Raw genomic sequence first — 26,438 nt, forward strand, 5'->3', positions numbered from 1 at the left:
TTCAGTTGGAAGGGAAATTACTCTCTGCAGTGCTTAGCCTGTTTGGCCTACCCACATTTTTATTATTCATGATGATTGTAGTGTCTAATCAAAAATTATTTGGCTTTTTTGCCTGGTACCTATTTGATAGAGAATTACTATTAATCTAGGCGTGGAATCCATATGCTGTTAGCATTGCTTTCACAAAATATCCATGTTCTACACTGTTGAGTAATGGAAACTGTAGTAATCAGTGGGATTCTAATGAGCAAAATAAGTTCTTCTAATTATCTCATAAACCTAATTTTATGACTGGAAGTACAAAAAATTATTGCTTGAAAGTAGTTTTATCTTAGACCTATGAAGAAATTGAAGAGACCTTAATTCCGTACATCAGGTTGCCCATATATCCCAAGAGTAAGGTTCAGCATAGGTAGCAAGCAATGCAAATTATGCTCAGTGTAGCAAAAGAAAACATACTTCTGCCTGTCCTTGACTGTTTGAAGTAAATAGCTTGAATCTTACCTCATTTACACAGCGGTAATTTGAAGTGTATCTTAAAATCAACATAATGAAAATGAAATTGAAATTCTCCATGAGGATTTCTGTAGCTAGAAGTGTCAACAATATGGGTAAATTGTCACTCAGTTGTACAGTATACAGCATTTCTAATGGAGCAACAGTATCAGAAATAACACCTAGATATCCCCATTTCCACTCCTCTGCTTTAATGAAGTCACACTCTCAACGTCTACACTGAGGAGAAAGGTTGTAGGTGCATGTGCATGCTGTTACAATAAACTAATAAAGGCTGTTCATATAATGAGTATTTTTGATAATGAATACTGATACTGGTGTTCCAACAGTCCAGGACTACTTAGGTGATGTCAGGACTATATTAGCAGCCTTAAAAATACATAAGCAAACCCTTTCAGAAGTGACTAGTGATTTTAAATAGAATGAAACTGTGAAAAGCAGCCCCTTTGAAAGTGCCTTAAAACTGCTAAGTCACTGTACTTGAAAATCAGCCCTCCTTTGAACTTGCTCACCAGTCATGAAAACCGGACATTTCCAGTGATTTCTAGAATGGTTTTGGGAGTGTCATGGAAAACAGGGTGCTCTGGATAAGGTGAAATAATATTTCTACTTGTGGGGAGGATTGTTACGGACATCTAACCTGTAGTGGCAGATCTCACACATGCTTTGGATTACCAAAATGTTATTAAAATTGCATTCTGTAGTTTATACTGCATCAATAATATAATGAACTATAAAGCCTTATGCAATTTTTTATTTAGTTTTTTAGTAAAAACCTTGAGCAAACTTTCTCAGAGGTCTCTATTTCTGAGAAGGCACAAGGAACAAGTTTTGACTCCGTGAGAGTGTGCATTATGTTAAAGGTGCTGGTGAGAGGAAGAAGACTATTATGGGAGACTGAATTTATGAGAATGTTTTCCTTAGTAAGAAAAAGGAACCTGCTGTCAGTAATATTGATCAAGCTGATATTCACTAGGCAACAAGTCCCAGGCAAAATTTATATGGAAGATACTGGATGTCAGAAATGTGATGTTACTATGGAAATGATTTATTATCAGCTAAAAGGAATTTTAATGGAGTCAGGCAACTGGCAATCTAATTTAAGGCACATTTCAGGTTTTGGAGTAAAGTCTTGAGAGAATATAGCTGCTAAGTGTGATCTGTGCCTATTTGCCTAGCATCACACTTCGAGCTTATGAAGGGATACTGATTTGCTGCTTCACATTCTTCGTTGACAGCATGAACTTAGGATTCAGCTGATTCAAACACCATTTACAAGAATTAACTGCTGGAATGATGTTATAGTTAATTTCTTTTACTAATTTTGGGCCTTGTGAGTGTTTTGATTCTGCTTACAGTTCTACTCATCCTCTTCTGTACAGCAGTACATCTTTCACAACGGAGGCCAGGTCTCCTAGCTTCAAGCTTGCTCAAAGCCCAGTGCTCAATCTCCAGCCATCCTGCTTCTGACAATAGTGATTCTGCTTAACTAGAACCATGTATATTGCTGAATTGTGTGTTTTACTAAACAATGAAACCTATTTTTTCCTCTGACATTAAAATCTATTCCTTAAAATAACAGTCAGGAGTGTATCTCTGCAATCTGAACTCAAATAGATAGTGAAAAGGGCAAGAAGTATTCTGTTACTAGCTTTTTACATGCTGGCAAAGGACTATGACTCTTGCACAGAATTGGCCCACTGAGGTCTCTGGATGCTGCTGTAACATTAGATATGAAACAGTGAAGTATTTGTAGCCTGTGGGCATTACTGTATGGATACAGTATCAGGATACAGCCCTTCATTTCCACTTGCACCAGAGAGAATGTTTTGGGCAAGTGTGAGCAAGTGACCATTTTCCTCAGATCATGGGACTTGGCAGTTGTAAGACTTTTTTGGTCATCTGTATCATAAAAGGAACGCTGCTTTGCCCTGTGTACTGTGACCAAGTGTTTACAGTTCTGATACCTAGGCATCTGTAGTATTTTCACTGTGTTTAGTATCTCATAGGACTCTGAACTTTATGTAATATTTAATTTGTAAATATAAATGATATCAAGGAATTGATGATCCTAATTCAGGGACAGTTTTTTCTCTCTATGTAAAGATGTAATTTTTTTTTTTTAGCTGTGCATTACCTTCTCATTAAGAATTTAAAATTTCTTGTGGTTCTCTTATTGCCCTTGGTAAGAAGGCCACACTGCTGCTAAAAGTCTCAAACTTTGTTTTTAAGTCTGTTGGACCTTGTCCAATAATCTTGATCATGCCCCAAGTATTTAACATTTGTGCTACTGTATTGGGTTCTACTACCAAAAGGTCTTTTCATTGGCCTTCCTTTTTACTCCATGCTATTGACAGTATAGAAAAATGTTTAAAATTATGTTTAGACCTTGTAAATAGCATGATTGTTATGTTTTATAGACCTTTGTACAGTGTTTTTATACTTGCTGGAATTTTCAAGTGTTTATATTTGGCACTTTTACAGGATAATGTCAATTTTTTTCCCTTCTATTATTTAGACGTGGTTATAATCATGAGATCTTGGTTGTCCATGGGCTGATTATCCAAGTTGTAGGTTAACTATTTCTTGTTATTTCCAGCCATTCCCAGGCTGCAGCAAAACCTGCGGCTGCATTAGAAAGCATCTGCATTTGATGGCTTGTGAATTACAGTGTATTTTCATGAAATGCTGTTTTGCCTGCTAGTGCTTAGTCTCTTCTGCTCTCTGAAGAAATGTGTTTCCAAGTTTTTGAAATGTAAATATTCCTGTAAATTGTACCCTAATCTTCCTATATTTTAGAATATCTGTTTTCATTTTATACAAGCTCCATTATGTCTCGTATTCTTAATAGGTGAGCACTAACTGTATTCTAGTGCACTGGTTTACAATGTTAAATACTTTATCTTGTATAATGTTGTTTCATGTGAAAAGTTCCTCACAATCATTAAATAAATGAATTATTAGTGGTTCGACCTGTATTCCAACACAACATGAAATCCTAAGACCCCGATTCAAAAAGTTTTTGGAAACTCAGGGCTAGATCCGTAAATGTACTGATGCAATATGGTTTTTATTATAAAAGTTAATACAAAATACTTACGATTGGTCAGCTTGGTGGGGCTGATCAACAGGCCTGGTTAGGTGGTATTTGGTTGCTTTTTATTCTTTCATCAGTACGAGCTGAAAGTACTTCTTTGACATTATTAGTAAGTTTATCCTCCCATACTCTGTGAGTGATAGTAGAGTATGTGTATCAATTATCCTTAATACATTTTCTAAGAATAATGCCATTCTACTAGTTGCATGCAGAAATGCATGTAGTTGTGTTAACTGGGATTGTCGTCTTTGTTTAGCATTATGTACTTAGAATTCAAAGTAAAATAATCCCATGGCTATGCTTCCAAAGTCAGGTGCTGAGAAGATGCTAGAACTGATGCCTCTGCTTCCGAAATACCCAGTTTTCTGTGTTGTTACCTGTTAAAGGATGTTTTGTCCTGTAACTTATAGAAGGAATACTTTATTTGGAAAACGTCAAGTGCAGTAAGTAGTAGGGATGGTATTAGCTAAGAGCCTCATGTTGAGTTCTTCTGCATTGCAGGAGTACAAACGCAAGCTAGCCAGAGTGTCCCAAGTACGGAAAGAACTCAGGTCACGTATCCAGAACCTGCCTGATCTCTCTCGACTTCCCAACGTCACGGGCAGCCACGTACACCTACCGTTTGCAGGAGACATCTACAGTGATGATTGATTACAAGAACATCCTTCCATAACCTCTACTTTTCTGTGAAATGAGGGGTAGGTCAGACTGATTGGTACTCTTGTAGTATTATTTTTGTATATTGTTGGAGAGTGTCAGTAAAAATACTCTAATAATTTATAAAAAATGGTTTAAAAAGTTGATTTGTTTACTATTTTATTGGCAAGTGAACATAAGGGTACATTTATAAAAGTGGCATCTGTGTCTATTACATTGAAGAATGGATAATTATCTTATCTTTTGTAAAGATTTTAGTTGGGTGCCTGGTAAAAGAACATGCTAAGATTTTTCTTATGTACCCTGTATTTAATGTAGATCAATATAATCAACACATACTTCTAACTCGAGACATTTCAGTTGCTAGTGAGGAAGTGAAATATGGAAATCATGAGCTTATGTTTGCAAGAGGTTGATGCAATTTAATGCAAAGTTAAAAGTGATCTTACTGTCCATTACATTTAAATTACCCACTCCCAAAACAAGCCAGGTGGTTTTTTTTGAAGTAAATGTTAGTAACCAATTTTGTATTGGAAAACGTAAATCATGTTATACTGAGCACATCTTTAAATGACTCAAAATACTGCAATATTTTAGTATCATTTAAAAGTCAGCATAAAAAATGATACAATCGACCAGTTTAATTATGTGTCAAAATTGTAACTTTCTTTTTACAGCTGCTTAGTTTCTAAATTGAGGGACCATTCATTTGTACTCTAATCCCTTTCTGGAACACCCGTCTCCATCTAAAAAGGTTAATCCCAGAAACGTGAAGCCATTTTACAGCTTTAATTAAATTGAAAGGTCATTCTCTAAACTGTCCCAATTGTTAAATGCCTATTATTAAAATTTGACAATGCTATGTACCATCCATACGTGCAGCAACATGATGACAGAGCCATGCTGTACATCCTCTTCCACTGAGAAACCCCAGAGGCCAGCATGGGCTTCCAACCCCCCACCTCCACCGGCACCAGCAGACATTTCTAGATCTTTATCTTCTTTTCTCACAGAACAGGAGGAGACAGTTCAGGCCTGGGTATAAGTCAAACAGTGGAAAATTATTGCCGAGTGTCTGTTTTTAAAAAAGCCCTTTGCATGGCACAAATGCAGTATTTGTCTACAGGTAGCTGAATTTGTGAAAAGTCCTTGTTGCCATACTATGCACCAGCGTTTAAGTTCACTTAAAAACTTAAAGATACAGACAGGCATCTAGCAGATTGCCAGAAAGTTTAGGCTTTTCAGTCAATCAGAGTTAGGCACATAATTGTTGAGTAGTGATTTAAAACATGCCTACCTGTACCTCTGGCATTTAGATAACCTTAAAAACCCGGGCTGCAAGTGTTTGAGTTGGATGAATCATCAGAGGATTTAATGATTGCATTTTGTTCATGGGTTTGCACTTGTCAGGCATTGGTTTGTGTCAGTTAAGTTCACAGTTTACAAGTTTAATACTCCTCACATGCAAGCAAATTTTTTTAGAAAAATCTGTTCTTCCTTTTCAAAAACCACAACAATTCAAAATAGTCCTGGAGTGAAATTGTTGAAGATAGTGACCTGTCACTTCTTATTGACTTCTACAGGGCTAATCACTAGAATATTTGTTGGGTATGAATGGAGAATAATCTTTCTTTTTAAAATAGATACACTTGGACATAAGCACCTTGGTCTTTTCTCATGGAAGTTGCCATGAACTAGACCTCAGTTAAGTAGGGAAAAAAACCCAAAAGATAAAAAACACCAGCTGTTGACATAGCATTCCATAGCATGCAATGTAGAATACTAATTTAATCAAAAATTCTGACTGACAGGTAGGGATGCTGAAAATAGTTCATCAGAGCTCAGTAGCTGTCCAAAGATTGGTAAGTTTTGAGTGGCAATTTTCCACGCCACAGGAAAAAAGAGCTAACTGTAAGGAATCCAGAGGAGTGTTTCTTTAGTTTAAGTCTAATATGCAAAATTAAATAACACTTACTGGCATCTTTTCGGCATAGATTCTTAATAAGAAAATTAATGTTCAGGTACAATTTTAATGTTTCAAATATTCCTGTTCTAGTATGTTAAACTCAGCTCATAAATTCTTACATACATGTATGTGCATTACAGTTGCAGTTAAAGCTCAGTCTTGCTAAAGAATAGCACCAAAATTGTGATAAATATTAAACCAGCTTAATCTATTAAGAATTATAAAATAAATCATAAAACAAGGAGGATAAACAGTGAATTCACGGCTGAATCCCAATCCATGGAAAACTTAATTTGTACCCAGAGGTGATTATAAGTGCAGTGGCATGGCTTGTTTAGAGTGCATTGAAGGATCTAAGTCTTGGGTACTCAAAACCATAGGGAATTAAGCTTAAACAGTCTTTTGCTACCTTAATTAAAAATAATTGTAATAATAAAGTTGAATGCTCACTTTCCTTGATCTCTCAAGCGTATTAAAAAAGACACAACACTTACTTCACTAGACTTGTTTTTCCTATTCATAACTCTTAATGATAATGTTGCTTATCTACAGATAATGTAGAACTCATAAAAGAATGAGGAAAGATCTTAACTTCTTCTGGATGTATGTAAGTTTTAATTTTGAGAGAGTGCTATTTTTTTTATATATTTTTCTTTATTTTACTGTGAAATTGTTTACTTCAAGGAATATTTTGTAGCTGGGTTTTTGGAAATGATCCCTCAACATTTGTTTGGAAATGAGGACTTGCGGAAGGTAAAAGTCACTCTTATAGCAAGTGTCATATATTAGTGGCTGAATGGTGCGTTGTTTTTTATTTATGTGGGAAAGGCATCAGGTATCAACTAGTTAGAAGATTTATATTGTAACTGTAATAGTATAGCAGGAGATAACATGGTACCATACAAATGCAGCCCTGTAGTATCAAAAAATACCTCCAAATTCTCAGGTTCCAAAGCTTAACATAAGTACTTCTGACATCTCAGGAAGAAAAGAGGCTGGGTGGGGAAAAGAAGGGTGCCGAGGAGCTGAAAGAGGGAACTTCCCCGGGTGGGAATGAAAAGCAAAACAAATGTCAACTCTTGTCAAAACAAATAACAGTGTGAAACTCGGCAGCACAATGTTTTAGCTGTAGATGGGATTATACAATAGAACTGCTTTGGGGCGTTACCACCCCGGGGAAGAAAATGTGTGGGTGTACCCTGCCCGTCTCTTCTAACGTGGTCTGACTCTACTCAAACCAGAATGCCCAGCCTACAAAAGGCACAATTATAAAATATCTGAACATTTTTCATCTAATAATAAAAGCATAACAATTAGATTATTTGCTTCACTATATTGCACTTTTATTGAGCATTCTCGGAAAAAAGCGCAGAGATTCCTGCCGCTCTTTGCCATGTGAGAATGCTTACCTTGGAGGTCACTGGGACTGCTTGTATATTCTAGTGTGTGCAGGCTCAAGCTGTGTTTTTGCAGAATGTTTTGAAAGTTATCAGGAATATTATGCCACTGCTGTGGTTTTATAAATAAATGTGAAATCCTTAGATACAAAAATTACCATTCTTAGAAACTGTGTTTCATTACTCCTTTTGAAAGTTAAACTGCAGCCTGCAGTAACATTAGCTTGTCTGTTTCACTCTGTTGATGTTTGTATTAATATATTAAAACACCTCAGTTAATCCCTAGCAACACAACCCAAACTACATGCTTATTATGTATTTTATCTGAGTAGTCTTCTGAATGTCAAACTGAGAGCTTTCATTATGATAAAATTACATTCCTGTTTACCTGAAGTATAAAAAGACAACGTGTTAGGACTTCCACAGACCAATACTGCTCTCACAAGTCAGTGGTAACTCAGTCTGGTACTTCAGTGATGACCCAAAATACATAGGTAGGAGGCAGTAGCCCCCCATGCAGGTGACCATGGAAGACATGGAAGTCATACATAGGCTTCACTGGCCCTCTACAGAAGAGCTGGATTTCAGCCTTTTGAAATGTAAGCAAGTAGATTCATGGGTGTGGGGGTTTTTTTCAGTGGAAAAATTAGTGAACTAGAAAACCAGCGCATCTACAATTTGACAGTTGCATTTATAAATATTTAGGGCCAGTTCTGCTCATTACTCATGCATATAATCACAGTGACTATTCCTGCAAGTAAAGAAAGCAGACTCAAATGTAGTGTCTGAAGTGGAATATTTTTTTTTTAAATGAATGACCAATTTTGTCTCTGCTCCTATTTCAGTGTGTCATTTATCTTGATTAAGTAGTAAATCTCTTCCATCTTGTTATTTAGAAATCTGATTTCATCTTTACAATATTTAAGGTATCCTACTAAGCATGATGTTTTTGTGGGAATTTGCAAAAGTTCAATAGCACTCGTTACTTGTTTGCAACAGAAATAGACTCATTTGTTAAAAGCTAACAAGAAAAGTTTGAAATGTAAAGATGTTTCATTATTGTGCTTTTCTGACAGAACGTGTAATCCTTGTGTAATTTATGTCCTCAGAATAACACCTGTATGTACACTCTTTCATATTTAATAGAATAAAACATTGTTGTAAAAACATCTTTGAAATCATTGTTTATTGCTTGCCTACTCAATCTCAGGGTGTGAAAGAAATGGCTTCAAAGTAAACTGCTCCCTATACTTACAAGTCAAGCAAGATCTCACAGTGATGCTGGGGAAATGGTCGACACTAATTTTGAAGTTTATTACTCTCTGTATTTGTATTTTGTGTGACAATTTTCAGTGAGGAAGCAGTGCATTAAAAAGCCTGAGGTCATATCTCTAGAACTGTAAACTTCATAAAAGAAATATTGTTCATATACCATCTAGTTTGGCCAAAGTTTCTGTTTCTTCAGAGGCGGGGCTGGGTGTGAGGGAACCCGTTGTAATACGCCAGCTTGAGGTTCCCAGTACTCCCCAATACATGGGAAAGTGGCTCAAACTGATGCTTCAAAATACAACATGGTTTAGTTGAGCTGGTTATATTAAGACCCAGTTTGTAACATTTTCAATATATGGTGTGAATGCTATTACTGTCAATGATAGACGGACCATTGCGTAAGTAGGATTTGTATGAGCTGGGGAATAACTCCCACTCTATCATGAAATACCAGTACGCAGGGGTGTATGCTTAACAGAGAACCTTCTTGGGCTTGCTTTACAAAGTCTGGGTGAAATTCTGGCCTCCCGGAAATCAGTGAGGCCGTTTCCTCTCTATAAAGACTTGTTCCTCCAGCTCTTCAGACACAAACCAGTAACGCTGCACGGCAGAGGTCTGGTGGGGAGGCTCAGCAGCCAACAATTAACCTTCAGTCTTTTGTCAAGTACAGGAATGTAATACATTCTGAAGAGAAGAGGGCATCAGATGCGTGTGTGTGTGTGTGTATCTCTGTGTATGTATATATATATATATACACACGCATCTGATGTATGTATATGTATGTATAGACCAATATACCTCATATCTATACAGATAGGTATGTATATACACACACACACACACACACACATATATACATGGGTTTCAATTCTTTCATTGATTCTGTGAAAGTCCAGTAACAGAAAAAGCCTGTATTAGAGGCTTAGGAATAACACTAGAGCACTTCAGATAGGAAAATACCAACGCTATTTCTGCCCGGCATTTTGAAGCACACATGTAAACCAAGGAATGGCATATACTGAATGAATTTTTTTTTTTTTCCTGTTTTTCCCCACAGTAAAGTCTGATAGCTTGCAATAGTGATCCCTTGTAACAACACATCTGGATGCATCTGACACCTCTGGTAATTACAAAGAAAAAGATACTGTTTGGAGCACAAGACTGTCTACATTAACAAATAGTGCATTGCAGTAGTAGCACACCTGGCGTGCAGAATACCTGAAGCTTGGTGCCTGGCGTCCACAATACATTTTGGAGTTGTGTACTTCAGGCTAGCTCTCCTGTGATCCCGTGGATAGACTGCCCATTAGCATTCACAGCACACTGGTTGTGCCCCAGATCGTGTCTTTTATCCATTATCTGTAGTTTTATCCAAAAGGCATGTGACTCGTACTCTGAAACCACTCAGTATTGCGTAAAAAACACAGTAAACAGGGACAATTGGGAGATGTGCTTGACAAGCGTACTCTTTGATCTAACACGTTCATGCTGGTGCATCTTAAAACATAGCAGGTGCCCATGCTGGTTTCATGTAAGCGGCACAGGAAGCACAGCAGTAGAGTACCTAATGTGTATACTTTTAGTATAAAAATTTATTGCAAAACTTGTTTTTCAAAACTTTTGTATAATGCACATTTTTCCATCAACAAGATTGAAGTATTTTTCCAGAGGACTGGATCATAAATACAGCAACAACAGGTGAGTTAATGCCAAGTTCTACATTGGAAAAGGCATAACTCCAAGGTCTGTGTTTTGATCAAAGAATGACAGTTAATTTGATCATACACGTACGTAAGAAACAAACAGCAGTGAACCTTTCGAAGTTATTGTGCAAGCGTATAGGAGATATAAAAAGGTTACATGCCAATCTTTGAGACCGCCAAGTAGAATTTGCAACAAACTATTCTCCCCTGCCCTGGATTGCTTTCAAGTCTGCCAACTTATTTGCTGATCCTATTTCTTAAACAGTGTTGTCTGAGTCTGAGTCCACTTAAAGGAAACTATCCTTTAGAACACCAAAAAAAAAAAAAAAAAAAAAAAGGAAAATACAGACCTTTAAACCCAAGAATTTCAATGTTTTTAACTGATGGATTCTATTTTCAGAGGGGAAATCTGAAGTATGATTTGCAGAACTGTCACTGCAGACTACACACAGGGCAGGCTATAAACTCAGTCCTGAACGGTGACTTTCTACTGTCCTTTCTCACCTCTGTGCCAAATTGAAAATGTAAAATCTGACAGCGAAGACCATTTTAACCTTGACAATCATCTATTCACATCACGTTTTGGTGCAATGAGCTGACTACTGTCCACGGCAAACCTAGTTTTCCAGATCCAAGTCCAGGAAGGAAACAACTCTGAAGCCTGATAAAACCAACAGACGTTTAAGAAAGAGGTTCTCTCCTTAGTCATTTCTGAAGGAGACAAAAGTGACCCATTTTGGTAGCACCAGAGCAACTGGAAAGGAAGCACATCCCGTATTCTTTATGGCTGCGCCACTCTCATAGCAGTAACAAATCAGGGTGCCAATAGTAGTCTAGCGTGGAGCTGTCGGTCGCTATTGAGAGCATCCCATGTTAGAGTGCAGTTTTACAAGGTTCTGCGTTATCCAGTATCATCTGCAGTCCAAATCACAGATGACACCGTCAAGAAAATGAAAAAACTTAATCTGATGATATGCTGTTTTCTCCCTCTTTGTATACGAGTGCTGTCTTAAAGACTAAGTTATTTTGGAGCCTTTGTAAAGGCTGTGTTAAAGGCTGTTAAATTACCACAGGTATCAAAAGACAGTGACACTACACTAGACCCTTGAAAATACCATACCTGCAGAAAGTGCAGGTCAAAGTGTCTTTGTTTTACTCAAACATGCAAAGCAGGGATGAGATCTTTTAAATTCTGTTGTGAGGCATTATCTTAATAATAGTAGGAGAGTGAGGTGGAGCAAACTGCAGCCTCCCCACCCCCAAATTGCCTTCAGGTCTGCCAACTTACCTGTTGGTCCTGCTGGACCCACTAATGGATCCAGTATTGTCAGCTTCCTCAAAGGATAGATCCTGGCTTTTAATTCTTGGCCATTAGAGACCGCAAAACATGTTCAAGATTCCCAAGTATATTAGACTGGCTATTTTCTCTCTCCCTCTTGCAGATAATCAGTCCCCTTAGAAACAGAGCTTGCTTCTAAAAAATATGGTCTACGCTTTCACAGGGTACATGCTGTTAGCTAGAGTTTTAAAGAAATCACTTCGTTGGTTTACTAAAACTGGAACAATACTTATTGCTGTAACCTTTATTACTTTGAAATAATGTATCACTAAAGTAAACTTGTATCGCTAAAGTAAACTCAAGAAGGTTTGCAAATCCGCCTTCTGGCTTTTCTCTTTTTCTTGTAGGTCAAGCATCCGTTTTAGCTTAGAAAAGTGAAACTTGGAGTTTCGTGGAGTCTTGGAAGCAGAGCTGGTTGTCGCCTGTCTGGATACACATGTTCTGAAAAACAAAAGACTCAAATGTCTTAAAGGTGAGAAAGCAGAATTAACATAAGGTAACTACGAAAGTGCAAACATATAATTTGAGTGAAAAATTTTGCATGTAAATAGTGTGAGCAGTCAGAAGTATAACTTATGCAAATTTTAAGCCAGACATTTCACATGCATGACAAAAACATCATCGTGCATTCTTTGCACATAGTCGCTCTTCATTAGAATCTTTGATTTTACAGGTTGGAAAGTTAAAATTGATCTCCTCAATCTGACCACTAAAGAAAAATACTTAAGTTATCAATTTAAATTTATTAAGTGACTGATCTGAAATCAGTACATGATGCCCTGTCCCAATAAGACGTAATACACTCTACTCAGCAAAGTGCCTCTCGGTACCTGGAAAGCGATGAAGGACTGTTCCCTTTAGATCCCAACTTCTTGCAGCTTACAGGTGTCACTTTGTTTGCAGACTGAATTTTTACATCTGGTGTCCTCAGGCTAGATTTAATACTTGGAGTGCCAGAACTGTGTGTCTTGGTAGCCAGAAAATCCCTGCTTTTACCATAATGTCTTGTTGTTTTGTTGCACGAGCTGCAAGTAACCAGCTACAGAGAGAAGAAAGGAAGTATCAACCATTCTTTCAGTCTTTCCACCTTTATGTTATAAAGCCATTTTAAGAATTATCCAAACTGTTCTCCAAATATCACGACACAAATTAAACATTTGCTTAAGTGAGACATGAGATATTAGAAAGCAATGTATACTTTACACCCAGTATTTTTATTCAGGCTTCTTAAGCCAAGCACATCCAAGCACAGCCAAGCACATCTGGGTTTATCCAGAAATGTCTCCAGTCCCCTGGCAACTAATTTCAGGAGACCTGTAACTCTGAATGTAACGTTGTACAGTGAAATATGGAAAACAACCCTGTCAAAACAAGAGAGATGAAACAGCACCTGAACTGGAGATATATATATATATTTTATATCTCAAGTATACATAAGGGGTATTCATATTTTGCTAAAAAACATGACATACCGTGTGATCTAAATTCATTAGCATATTCTACCCCCGACGAAGTTCTCTCATACACTTTCCAGGGAGTCTTGAGATAAAACGTTTAAATTACCAAACTGTCAAAAATAGTCATCCATAACTAATAACAGCAAGTCTTAGTGAACAAAGAAGAGGCTTTCTATTAGTGTAAAAATACCTACTACAATACAGAGTAGGTCCTAAACAAAGGGCACTTTCTCTTCTGTTTACTTCTAGGCTGCAGGGAACTTCCAGCAGCACAGTATGTTGCAGAGGTGCATCACAACAGATAATGTCAGACAGTCACAGAGACTGTCAGATATTCCTAATATCCCCGACTGCCATGGCAACTACTCTGATTAAGAGACATGAGAGTAATCCAGCCAGGCAACTTTTTGAGGCACACAATTACACTGACTGAAAAACCACAGTTTCGTGATGTTTCCGGTTAAAAAACATACTCAAAAGAATGTCACAAAAATGTCTAAGCCATTTTGAAAACATCTATACCAAACCATTCTTCATTTCAAAGTGCGTAAATTTACCTAAATTCACGTTGCTTGGAAAGAATTACATTTAGAAATGCCGAAATGAAACACTTTCAGTTAAGTGCTTTGAGTGTCTCTAGACATTATTTTGTCAGCCTAACAAACTAAAAAAGAAAGATCATTAACTTACACAGCTCAGGTATTGGTGTATTTTTAGTTCTTCTAAAAGAAATTCAGATGGGGAAAAAAAAACCAGCATCACATGATGATTTAGCACTCCATGGAATATACACGGAGTTGAACACCTTACAGTGCAGGAATTAGTGGATTAATCATAGCACTGCACAGCTAGTTTCCATTCCCTGAATTGCAAATACAGTTAACTCCAAAAATTTTAAAAGCCCTGAAATAGTTCATTACGTCATATGCCTTTTCATGGCAGAAGCATTCTCAAATCAAGTTCTACTTGCTAAGAAAGGTATCAGAGGCACAACCTGTCATATTGTTGCTTGGTTTAATTTTCAACCACACTCGAATTTTCATTTTCCCAAGTCTCAGGTATTAGATTATAGGGATCTACATTGCTAATTTTGAAAGCTGTCAGTTGCTGACAGTATTTTAAATACTTAAATCATAATCCACAGCACAAATGCAAACAGAACTGAGCAGAACACAACTGCAGCAAACTGTAATTACTTCCCAAGATTAGAATATTACCCAGAGTTTAAACTGGACCTATTTAAAATGGAATTTTAAACTACTCATATGAATGCACAGTGCATCCTACAAACCTCTTCAGCTACAGAATAAATCTAAGAACCCATCATAATTCCGCAGGACACTGTTCATCAGTTGTCTAAAGAGACAGATCTTAATGTACACTAAAGGTTTGTGATCCCAGAAAAATAAAGCAAAGATTCCAGCTTCTCAGATGCCCTTTCTGCTGCTCAACTATGATCTATGATTCGGAAAGAGTAATAGCAAGGGTGCCTTTCTGGAGCGCCTTTTTTTACCCTGACAGCTGAGAACCTCTGTCATATTTCCTCAGTTTAATTTTGTGCTACCGACTCTTTAATAATTTTTGGTTTTGCAAATTTTACTCCCCAAACCAGCAGACTCTCATCTGAGAAAATGCCAAGTGTGCCAGCAACTGCTAGGCACAGTATGGTGCTGTCTCATTTATTAAAACAACCATTCACATAACCTGTTTTAATAGTAGTGCATGACTTGGCAACACTAGATTAAATGTATACTATTATTCTTCAAGTAATAGTAATTACTATTAAAAAAAAGTGATTAAATCTTAAACTCCTGAGTAATTTTAGGAGAAAGAACTGAAGCCCCAAAAGCAACATTAACTTGTTTAAATTACCTACGTGGTTTAGTTTTGAAAGACTTCCTATAAACAGTAATATTCAGACAAATGTAAAAATTTAGGTTTGTACAGAAGGTAACAATAATCTGATGTAGCCATGATGGTCTACTGAAGTAAATGAAGTAAAGGTTTTAAGTTGTAAATGTATTTTTAGACAACTGATAAAACTGAAAAAACTGACAATCTATCAGTCACTCAAGCCCTTCTTCACAGCTGAAACAAAGGCAGCAAATGTGAAGCTATGCATACCGGCAAAACCAGCCTGACTTCAGTCAGTGGCATGTTTTTCTTCTTAGGTATGTTTTGGGGTATTCTTAGCAATGGATTTCTAAGGATTCTAATGAATTTTAGGTTCTACATGGCTGTATTAAGGTTCTGCATCCAGTAGAGTTGCCTGGTCCTAATTCTACCACATTCACAGGCAAAAAGGAACAGGCAAAAATCTGCCAGTCCTGCCATTTTTGCAAAGCTATGCAAATGATACAGTAGCTGACAGCAGAAATGCCAGAGCTTCCTGTCAGGAAGAAAATACTTAATTTTCAGCAAGATCTTAGACATCCGCAGAGTCTACCCAGACTGCCACTAAAGAGATCACAGGGAGGGCAGAGCTGTTTGTGTAGCTTCTCTGACACGTAGGGTTGGGGTTTTTTTTGGGGGGGAAAGATCACTGCTCTTCTCATTGTGCTCAAGATCTCTCTGTTGTGGAGGGTAGATTTTAAAAATTTTGATTGTGAATAGAAGTTATCCCAAAAGAAAGGAAGAGTTACAGGCTCACGAAAAAAAGAAACGTGTAGGTGTGAGCTCTGCTTCTAAGAGAAAGATTTCCATATTTTCTTTTTTATGCCACTGAAAGGTTTCAGGGAAATATCAGGCATTTGGCAGTTCCAAGTAAATATCCTTACCAGAACGCTTCTCGACTCCCTGTATTTTTTCAAAAGCTTTGTCTGTTTCATATTAAGTTTATGGTTCTTCGCCTCTCGTTTAAGAATTTTCTCTATCTGTGGAGTCACTTTCATCTTTGGTTTGAGACGCACCCGGTAGCTATCAGGAACCAGGAACTGGAAGCAGTAAGGACATATCCCTTCTAATCCACATTCATTATCTACAGATTAATAAAGGTAAAAAATGTAAAACTTGAAACAATTATGTCTCATAAGCAAACATTAAAATTGTAGTGTTCTATTTTAACATTATCTAGGTAGAGACGTTTTTACTCTATGTTTCAGATACAGCTAGAACACAAGAGGAAGCTGAGCACCAGTATGTGCTCAACTGAGCACAACTGTCCTGGTTTCGGCTGGGATAGAGTTATTTTTCTTCCTAGTAGCAGGCATAGTGCTGTGTTTTGGATTTAGTAGGAGAAGAATGTTGATAACACGCTGATGTTTTTAGTTGTTGCTGAGTACTGCTTATGCTAGTCAAGGACTTTGCAGCTTCCCATGCTCTGCCAGGTGCACAAGAAACTGGGAGGGGACACAGCCAGAAGAGTTGATCCAAACTGCCCAAAGGGCTATTCCATACCATATGATGTCATGCTCAGTATATAAACTAGGGGGGTTGGCTGGGGACCAGCGATCGCTGCTCGGGAACTGTCTGGGTATCGGTCGGTGGGTGGTGAGCAATTGCATTGTGCATCACTTGCTTTCTATATCATTATTATTATTATTATTATACTGTTACTATTATCATTACTATTTTACTTTATTTCAACTATTAAACTGTTCTTATCTCAACCCAGGAGTGTTTCTTCACTCTTACTCCTCCGATTCTCTCCCCCATCCCATCGGGGTAGGGGGAGTGAGCGAGCGGCTGCGTGGTGCTGAGTTGCTGGCTGGGGATAAACCACGACAAAAACTAATGCTAAGTTTACGCACAGCATAAGTTTACACAATATGTAATAGTATATTTGGCTGGAAAAATGCAATTCCTTCCTAAAAATCTTTAATTACGGAGGCTCGCAATTCTGCAAGGAGCTCCAAGCAAGCAGGCTCTTTTGCCAGATCAGTGACACCAAAGCCTTGTAAAGCTCTTTCTCCATTTTAAGGGCAAGAAGATGACAGCATCTCAGCCTGAGATGAAGAAAAGCTTTGCGATAAATTTCAGACCTAATAATAAAAAGCATGCTCCCGCATCTGCCTTATTACTTCCTGCTGCCAGAGCTGGACTCAAGCATAGAATCATAGAATCGTTTAGGTTGGAAAAGACCTTTAAGATCATCCAGTCCAACCATTAATCTACACTACCAAGTCCACACTAAACCAATCAAGGGTAGACTAGACTAAACCATGTCCCGAAGTGCCACGTCTACCCGTTTTTTGAACACTCCCAGGGATGGGGACTCCACCACCTCTCTGGGCAGCCTGTTCCAATGCTTGACTACCCTTTCTGTGAAGAAATTTTTCCTAATAGCCAACCTAAACCTCCCCCGGCGCAGCCTGAGCATCTCTCAACCCCTGAAGAAACACCTGGACCCCGCTGTTTAGCAAGTATGCCGTTTCTGCCAGCAGCCCCGAAGCACAGCCCGGCAGTTTTTGCAGGGCAGCGCGAGGGAAAATGGAGAAGACGGGAAAGTCTGCCCTCATTCTTAGGGCCACGCTTCCGCCCTCCAGCTGCCCAGGCAACCCCTGTGCGCTGCTCTCCCACGGCAGGAGCCCCCGCTGGGCTGCACCGGGCTCGCAGGGCCGCCGGCGGGGACAGCGGGAGCCCCTCTCCTCCTCCTGCAGCAGGGCACCGGCACCACCGTCTGCGCACGGGCCCCCTCACTCGCCTCGGTCATTGCGGAGCGTCCACCTGCGCGGGAAAAGGGCACAGCGTCACGTCGCGTCACGTCACCCCGCACCGGCCCCGGCCACGCGGCAGCACGCCACGGCAGGCGCGAAGACAGGGGGCGGGGCCGCCCACGCGCGTCACCCGCGCGCTCTCCCCCCACCCGACCCCTTCCATCCCGCGCGCGCCGTCCCTCGCCGCTTCGCTTCGCTTCGCTTCCCTTCCCGCGCCCCCGCCCCCCACCCCGCCGCGGGCGCTTACAGCAGGAACCGCGCCTGGCCCGGGCAGGCGCCCACCAGCCCCTTCGCTGCCACCTCCAAGAACCGCCACTGCCGCCCCATGCCGCTGAACGCCCGCCCCGCCGGAAGCGGCCGCCAGCCAGGTCCGGCGGCTAAGGGGCAGGGAAGGAAGGGGGGCGACGTGCACTGTTTCGCCGAGGCCCGGCGGGCACCCGCGGCCGCAGCACCATGGTTCCGGGCTCGGGAAGGGCCGGCGGCGCCCCACGGAGCGCAGCGCGGCTTCCCCCCGGGCCCTTCGGGGCCCGGGATCCTTGCGTTGGCGAAGGCTTCGCCAGCGGCGCGCGCGCGGCCGCCGCCGTCCCCGGGAGGCCGCGGATCCGCCGGGGCTCGTGCCGCCGCCGGCCGTTTGGGGCGGCAGCAACGGCTGCGCGCGGCCGTTGGCGGGGCCCGCTGCGGGGGACGGCGCGCGGGCTTGGCGCCCGCCCCGCCTCGCGCTGCCGCCCCTGAAGAGGCGGTCGGAAGGGCTGCCTCTGCGCGCGAGCCGCCTGCGTCTTCCGCGGTGTTAAAAAGTTCGGGGTTTGGTTTTTTTTTTTTTTTTTGCGCCCCCCCCCCCAGGAAAGAGAACTTTTACCTTAGCGGGGGAAAAATAGATTTCTCTGTCAAGAGTTGTCACGTGAATAATTTCCCCCAGCAGCTCCAGAAGGCCACTCGATGTTCAAAAGTGCTGAACGTCAGCTGTCTCCCGCTCTATTTGGATGCCTTTTTATGAATTTTGGCAACTACACACGTCGCTTTATCACTCTGCAAATGCGCTCCGATTAAAGCAAAAAAAAAAAACCAAAACCCTCAACTTTTCAATGTTTGATGTGTGTTTTATTAATTCCCTTGGCCCCGTTCATTTGCTAGACATTCTTCTTTGATCTGTTGGTAATGGTGTTCATTTAGGAGAGGTATTCATCTGAGCAGGCTTCAATATTCTATCACGGAATTTGAATAAATATAATTATTTCTTATTTTCTAACACGGAGTAGCCGAGGGCTTTAGAAGTAGAAAAGCATGGGGAAAATTGAATTTCTGGGCTTCCTTTAATAGGAGATCTTTACAGTAAAGTCAATAAATCTGGGCTTGTTAATGAAATGTTCGTAATAGAGGTCCTAATTGTAGCTGCTGACTTTATTTTTGAATTAAAAATACATTTTTCAATGGACCTTTCAATATTACATTTTTTGTTGCCAAGTTGCTGGGTTTGTGAATGATCGTTTTTGTGCGAACTCTACCTTTCTTGAGTCAAAGAGCAGGGCCGTCACGTAACATCCACTTAAAACGCAACCAGCGTTCATCAGTCAACAAATTTTTGGCAAACGAAATATTCCCGTTTATTAATAGTGGCGGGAAAAAACAAAATTATTATTTTTTTTTTTTTGGAGCATGGGTAAGCACAAATAATGTCAACATTTTTTTGGGGGGGGTGGGGGGGGTGGGCCTGGTTTTATCCTGCTGAACCACATGAGGCCATTTGCTCCCCGGGGCACTCGGTGGCAGCGGAGGAATGGGGAGGCGAGGTAGCGCCATGTTCTCCCCCAGCCTCTGCCTCGCCAAAGGGAAAGGCGCCCGGCACTGGGACCGGGCTCCCTCCCTGCCCCTCGGCCAGAGCACTTGCACCAGCACCTCGGCGTAACTTTTTTTTTTGGTGAGAACAAGTGCCTGAGTGACTTGGTTAACAAGCACTGTGCTGTACTAACGAATCATAGAATCGTTGAGGTTGGAAAAGACCTTTAAGATCATCCAGTCCAACCATTAACCTACACTACCAAGTCCACACTAAACCAATCAAGGGTAGACTAGACTAAACCATGTCCCCAAGTGCCACATCTACCCGTTTTTTAAACACTTCCAGGGATGGTGACTCCACCACCTCTCTGGGCAGCCTGTTCCAATGCTTGACCACCCTTTCCGTAAAGAAATATTTCCTTTGAGCCCACTTCCTCTCGTCCTATCGCTAGCTACTTGGGAGAAGAGACCAACACCCACCTCACTACAACCTCCTTTCAGGTAGCTGTAGAGAGCGATAAGGTCTCCCCTCAGCCTCCTCCAGACTAAACAACCCCAGTTCCCTCAGCCGCTCCTCATAAGGCCTGTGCTCCAGACCCTTCACCAGCCTTGTTGCCCTTCTCTGAACACGCTCCAGCACCTCAAAGTCTTTCTTGTATTGAGGGGCCCAAAACTGGACACAGTATTCCAGGTGCGGCCTCACCAGCGCCGAGTCCAGGGGGACAATCACCTCCCTGCTCCTGCTGGCCACACTATTCCTGATACAAGCCAGGATGCTGTTGGCCTTCTTGGCCACCTGGGCACACTTCTGGCTCATGTTCAGCCGGCTGTCTACCAACACCCCCAGGCCCTTTTCGGCCAGGCAGCTTTCCAGCCACTCTTGTAGTGGCTGGAAGCCGTGACTTGCACAATGCTTTTTATTTCTCTCCCTTCCCCCCACCTGGCTCTTACACCGTTCTTATCCCTGCTTCCCCCCATCTTCCAGTCTGTCTGAAATGCTTATACGTATTTTTTTTTCTTCTGCTCCTGAAGCTGCGCTGTGCTGTTCCCTCCTTTGTTACGTCAGTTTGCTGGTTTCTCTTTGCGTTGTAGATCATCGTCGTCTGAAAAGCGGTGCAAACAGCACCTCCCAGTGCCATTCATACACAGCATACCCTGTGTCTTGTCCCCGTACCTGTCTCGTGAGGCAGAAACGACGTGTCCCATGTTAGGTGTGGTGCTGAATGTGCTAAACAAATAAAACTAGAGGCAAAGGCAAAATGACCAAGAAACCATGGCCTCCAGTTCGCGGCTCTCTGCGGGCCCCTTTCTGCAGAACTCCCATCAAAAGTCAGTATTTCTGTGTATCCAGTGCTGGCAGCACCAGACCCTTAAAACCAGAAAACCCTCAGATCCCTGGTATAGTATTTATGACATTAGTGGAGTGAATTCACCCACATTTCAAGGCAAAATGCATTTGTCTCTACTTTTTCCTGGCTTTTGCTCACCAAAAAAACCCCACATTAGTAGACCCATGTTACCCACTGCTTCCTGCTTCTCTTGTTTAGTGTTTTGTAGCTACCACGGCTGACCAACAAGCTGTAAATCTTGCCTGGTGTTTTGTAACAAAGGAAAAAATAGAATGATTTGTGTTGACTTTTGGTCATCGTGTATCATTATTGATTTGAGGGAGGGCAGCGGAGGAAAGCGTACCGTGTATCTGTTGCGTGCCGATTCTCCAGGAAGGCGGTGGTAGCTAGCAGTCAGTAGAGGGCAATAGAGAAATACAGTTTGTGATACCTAAAGGATTTGAAGCACTGATTATGTGTTTACAGAAAAGAAAAAGAAGAAAAGAAGAGCCAGGAGGATAGGTTGTTCAGTTTACTACTGGAGACCTGACTGTGACAGACCACCAAGAAAACAAAATTTTCAAAGACAGCAAAGACGACCTTCGGCAGCATCTGCGAGTCTCTCCTTCTTTCTTCAGAGTTGCGTAGGATAACTTAGCCAGAACTTACTGATGACTGCATGTTTAGTGGACTCGGGAATGGACTGGGAGATGCGGGAAGGCACTCTTTGGAAGGAAAAGGAGGCATTTCAAAGATCCTGCAGGTGACCGAGGTGAGCAAACTCACAGCTTCTCTTTCAGGTGAGATAATAGGCGTTCAGTCAGCTGTATAAAAGTCACGAGCAAACTGAGTGATTGAAATTATATGAGAATTTTGCTTTTTCAGGCATGCTGGTGCAAGACTAATTTTATCTTGGGGAAAAAAAAAGGATAGTGATGCTACAACGATAAGCATTTCTAAGCATACATTATTTTGGAGACATGCTAAAACTGGTGACTTGCTTTATGTGTAATTTTTTTATATCAGAACTGTTTGAAACATGCTCATCATTTTACAAGGTTTATGTGCTATAGTTCCTAGACTCTAGTTTACAGAGAAATAGATAAAGAAGATGTGACTATTGTTGTTCCTTTTAGAGGGGAATTCTCCTAAGCTTTTTGACAAATGTGACTTGGAGGTTTGGAGAAATTTATTAAGAGATTTTGGATGCATGGTGGGAATGCCCTCAGATTCTTCAAAGGCTTTATTATCAGAAAGATACTGAGAAGTGATAAAAAAGAATATAGCAATAACAAAAAGAGTTAAGCCATAGAAAATCAAGGGGCTGACAGAGGGTTGGGAAAGCAGAAAAAACCAAGAGACTAAGTTAGGAAATAAGCGTATAGAAACGCTTTTCTATTGCCAAGATCTCGGCTGGTGTCACCATAACACTTGGAAAATATCCTCGGGATGCTGGGAACCATTAAAGCAGTACAGATTATCAGAGGATAAACTTCCACTTCAGCTGCCACTGGTACCAGAGGTGACCAATAAGAAACGTTTGGGAAATGAAAGATGAAGAATTGAAGCATTGACATTCTGGGGATATCACAGAGCAAGTGCAAGGGTATCTAGAGGTCAGTCAGACAGTACCCATCTGAAACAAGGCAGGCTGATAAGTAAAAGGAATAAATCATATTCTGAAAAATACCATCAGCTTTGAAAAGCTAAGTAAAGGAAAAGTTATCTAGTGTTCCTCCTGAGCCTGGATTTATTTTGTAAGTAGTATGATAGGTAAGGCTACGGCATGGTGATTTATCTGTGCTTGGAGTGTCACAATATGTAAAAGATTAATATGAAGATTGTTTGTTGATACATTGCTTAGAACACAGCTTCCTTGCAGTATGTACATGAGAAAAATAAAAGATAACATATATAAAGCATGACACTATTTTCCATGAGTTGGCAACATCCATCTGACAGGGAAGGGACTCAATGAATATCAGAATCCCCCTGATCTTGAAAGCTGCAAGTTCCAGTTCCAGTCTCCAATTTTTAGTTCCTTTTATTCCATTTCCAGTACTTTCAAATTTCTTACATACCTGCAAATCCATTCTCTCAAAATATAAATTAAAGACGGCACAGAATAAAAAACCTCAAAGAGAAACGTACCTGCAGTTTAAGGAAATCCCTACTTGCGTACCAACTCTTCTTTAAAGTGGTCTCTGCTAGAAATGATTAGTTCTTTGTCTAAAATGTGAAGCTCTAGGGCAATAAACATTCTCTTACAGCTGATACCTATTTTCAGTGAAATTAGCATGATTGCTTGTAGGTGTTTGCTGAAGAGTTTTCTCAGGGGTCATATCTCTACAGATATAATCAAAGGGGGTTTTGTAGTGAGGAGCCACGCAGGTCAGCAGCTGGGGGTGAGAAATGGGAGCTACTGCTTGTTCAAGTCCAGGCTCTGCTTTGCCTCTGTGTGACTGTGTGGTATGTTGGGCCTTTTTATGGTCAGCTTATGAAGTGGCCAGCCTGGCATCTTGCCCACGCTAAGGGCTAGGCTTTGAATGGCAGGCTGCAGATGTACAAGGAGGCCCTCCATGCATAGAACTTATGGGAAAGGCCATCATCTAGTTTCAGTGTCCTTCAGGACGCAGACGAATATGCTGCTATGCCAGTTCTGGGTATGGCTCCTTGTCTCCTTGAGTCCTAAGAAACTATTCCTTCATTTTCACTCATGAAACGGTTGTCTAAAAATGTTGGAACCTCAAGCCAAAGTTTCACCTGTGAAAAAGACGCTGCTATTTAATGTGTTAATTGTCATGTATTCCTCTTTGCTTAATGAGATGTGAAACAGCCCCTACTGTTAGGAATATCAATGTGCACAAGAGTTTGTCCCAAGCACTCAGGGTCATTTATTGCTGTGCTGCAGCACAACCCAGGGCTGCTATTTCAGCCTCTTGCCAAAATAGGAACATTGTACTTTCTGATGAGTCATCTGGGTTTCACTGGGATCTTATAAGGTTTCCCCACCCTGTTCTTTGCTGTATAGTCCAGCCCCTGCGATAGAGGCCTTGCTTTCCCAGCCGAAAGATGGGGTGGAACCCTCTTCAGCAGCTGTTGGCTCCATTCCTTAATTATCTTGGAGGGGACTGCTAATGAATGATACGGAGCATTTTCTCTGTCACTGGAGCTGAACGTGCAGCATTCCTAGCCTTTTCTGGCCTGGAGTGTGGCAGAGCAGTGCTGGTAACTGAGTTGGCGTTTGCCACACGCTGTGCTAAACATTACCTGCATCAAGACAGAAGGGTAACTTGGTCAACGAAAGGAGGCAGCTGGAGGTATTTTCCATATTGGTCATATTTACTTATGAACAACAAAGAAGAGCTATATGTTTCAGGAAAACATTTCTTGCTTCCCCCCCTCCTGGTGCAAAACGGGGATAGAGGAGGTCTTCATTTTTTATTTCTTTTTGCTTTAAATTATTTTCTTTTAATTCTGAGCAACCTGTTCTAAGGTGGCACTGGTTTGAGCATGAGGTTGGACTAGATGACCTCTAGAGGCTTCCAACCTTACCCTGTAATTTTCAATACTCATGCTGTTATTTTGGATTCTTCCTGACTCCAAATTACCTGGGAGAGGGAAAAAAACAGGACTATTTTAATACAATTTTCTTTCCCCCCTAACTTATTATTTTAGTTTGTTTGAAAATGGACCAGAGAGACTAAAAAACAGGTACTTCCAATAAATAACTGTGTCATGGAGTAGTTCTTTGCAGTTGTTGGTTTCTGGGTTTTGTGTTTCTGGGTTTTGTGATAAATGCTTCTGCTATCATGTGTAGGCTGCTTAACAGAATTGCTATCATGCAGAAATTTAGTCAGCTGAGGGCTAAACCGTTTGAGGGGTGTACTCCCTGCTGCAATCAAAATGTGGCTTCTCAGACCAGTTTATAGTATCCAAAGTTGGTCTCATGTCTGAGAAGCTGCCATCATTGCTGATTCTTCCAGTTTTATGCTTGGTGAGTCAGATGGCAAGAAGGGGCAGAATATTTACTGCTAAAGTATGTGAAATAATATGAACTTGAAAGATTCCTATCAGTTTTTCTGTAATCAATTTTGGCTAAATTCATTCAAAATTAAACTGTTTGCTCAGCTGACATCCTTAATTCATCACCCTTGCTGAGACCGAGATCTTCAAAGCTGTTTACAACAGGTAAACAAACATATCTTTCATTAACTTCGATTATAAAGCCCGATAAAGTCCGCAGAAGATCTGAATCTTTAGAGATGACAGTGATGGATATAATTTAGACACAAGAGAGGTAACAGAATCAGACTGATGCTTAGAGTGAACTTTAAGCCAGGGTTTCACAGTCAAACATGGGTGGGTGGTGCAGCGCTCCTTATCTGCTTCAAAACTGCTGCTGAGGCACAGTGGCAGCACAGTACATTTTATCTACATTGGGAAGAGAAACTTGAGTCTTCATTGCTAGTAAAGTAGCATTGCCCCCAGAATTTATTCCTCTTTTAAAGGAAAAACTGGAATGGAGAGGATGTAACTACGCATAAGTCTGAAGCAGCTACAGTAAAGAGGAAAAATTCCACATGGCAGTCATTTTATGAGACTGCAGTGTTACTGTCCTGACTAGTGATGTAAAACAGGAAACTTCTTCAGTGGGGTTTGTATTACAGCTGCATAATTCCCCAATACTGAAAGGAGCTAGCCTTTCTAAAGTTGGCCTGCTTGCAAGGCCCTCTGCTTTCCTGTGCTCCTCAGAGATTTTGTACAGAAAGCAAAACAGTAAGGGATAGATGACTCAATAGAATATTTTTTTATAAAACCCCAGAGGTCTCTGCTTAAGCATCCCAAGTCAGAAGAAGCTCAAAGTAATATGCACGTTAAACAACATTTATGCAACGTTTAACATTATGCAACGTTAAACAAACATTACCAGAGTTGTTGTTAACTTGCTACCTGTTTGAAGTGTGGGGAGGGACTGATGCAATCTCCAGGCTTTTTCCAGAAGGCCCATAGCCATATGGTTTTATGTATTCTTTTCATTATTATTAGATAATGCTAACACTAGTGTTCATGTATGGTCTGCATCAGCCTCCTGAAATGTCATTTTGGCCCTTAGTGGGGAAAAGGCCTGTTTTTCCTCTTTAGAGAAGTCATTTTAAAGTGGCCAGGCTCATGGCATAGCAGACATAACAAATTTTGTCAATTCATAATCAGGCTTAGTTTGTGCAAATTAATTTTTTTTTTTTCTTACTGTGTCCTTAGGCAAAGTTTTCCTGAT

General features: G+C 40.7%; 2 protein-coding genes across 4 annotated transcripts in view; one reads left to right on the forward strand and one right to left on the reverse strand.

Moving 5' to 3' along the window:
* RPRD1A (regulation of nuclear pre-mRNA domain containing 1A) overlaps nt 1-8,802 on the forward strand; it is a 48,257-nt gene extending 39,455 nt beyond the window's left edge. For all 3 annotated transcript variants that reach the window (XM_075704584.1, XM_075704589.1, XM_009487035.2), the window contains one exon: nt 4,115-8,802. In XM_075704584.1, coding sequence (XP_075560699.1) covers nt 4,115-4,264 — 150 coding nt within the window. In that variant the 3' untranslated portion in view covers nt 4,265-8,802. The remainder of the gene's footprint in view (nt 1-4,114) is intronic.
* Nucleotides 8,803-12,051: 3,249 nt separating this feature from the next.
* On the reverse strand, nt 12,052-18,383 carry RMP24 (ribonuclease MRP subunit p24). The gene is made up of 5 exons (XM_075705756.1): nt 18,304-18,383; nt 18,044-18,066; nt 16,179-16,378; nt 12,775-12,983; nt 12,052-12,385 (listed from the first exon to the last, which is right to left on the reverse strand). Exons 1-5 carry the CDS (start codon nt 18,381-18,383, stop codon nt 12,232-12,234), a joined length of 666 nt encoding a protein of 221 aa, XP_075561871.1. The 3' UTR covers nt 12,052-12,231.
* Between the last annotated feature and the right edge of the window lie 8,055 nt (nt 18,384-26,438).

This window comes from Pelecanus crispus, chromosome 2 (assembly GCF_030463565.1).
Source record: "Pelecanus crispus isolate bPelCri1 chromosome 2, bPelCri1.pri, whole genome shotgun sequence".
NCBI classification, from domain to species: domain Eukaryota; kingdom Metazoa; phylum Chordata; class Aves; order Pelecaniformes; family Pelecanidae; genus Pelecanus; species Pelecanus crispus.

What these genes read in the sequence shown, in the direction of transcription:
- RMP24 (XM_075705756.1), bottom strand. Translation starts at nt 18,383, where the DNA reads ATGGGGCGGCAGTGGCGGTTCTTGGAGGTGGCAGCGAAGGGGCTGGTG. An exon ending in GGCCAGGCGCGGTTCCTGCT is followed by an intron (nt 18,067 to 18,303) that starts GTAAGCGCCCGC and finishes TTTCCCGCGCAG; the next exon opens with GTGGACGCTCCGCAATGACC. An exon ending in GGGAGTCGAGAAGCGTTCTG is followed by an intron (nt 12,984 to 16,178) that starts GTAAGGATATTT and finishes TTCTCTCTGTAG; the next exon opens with CTGGTTACTTGCAGCTCGTG.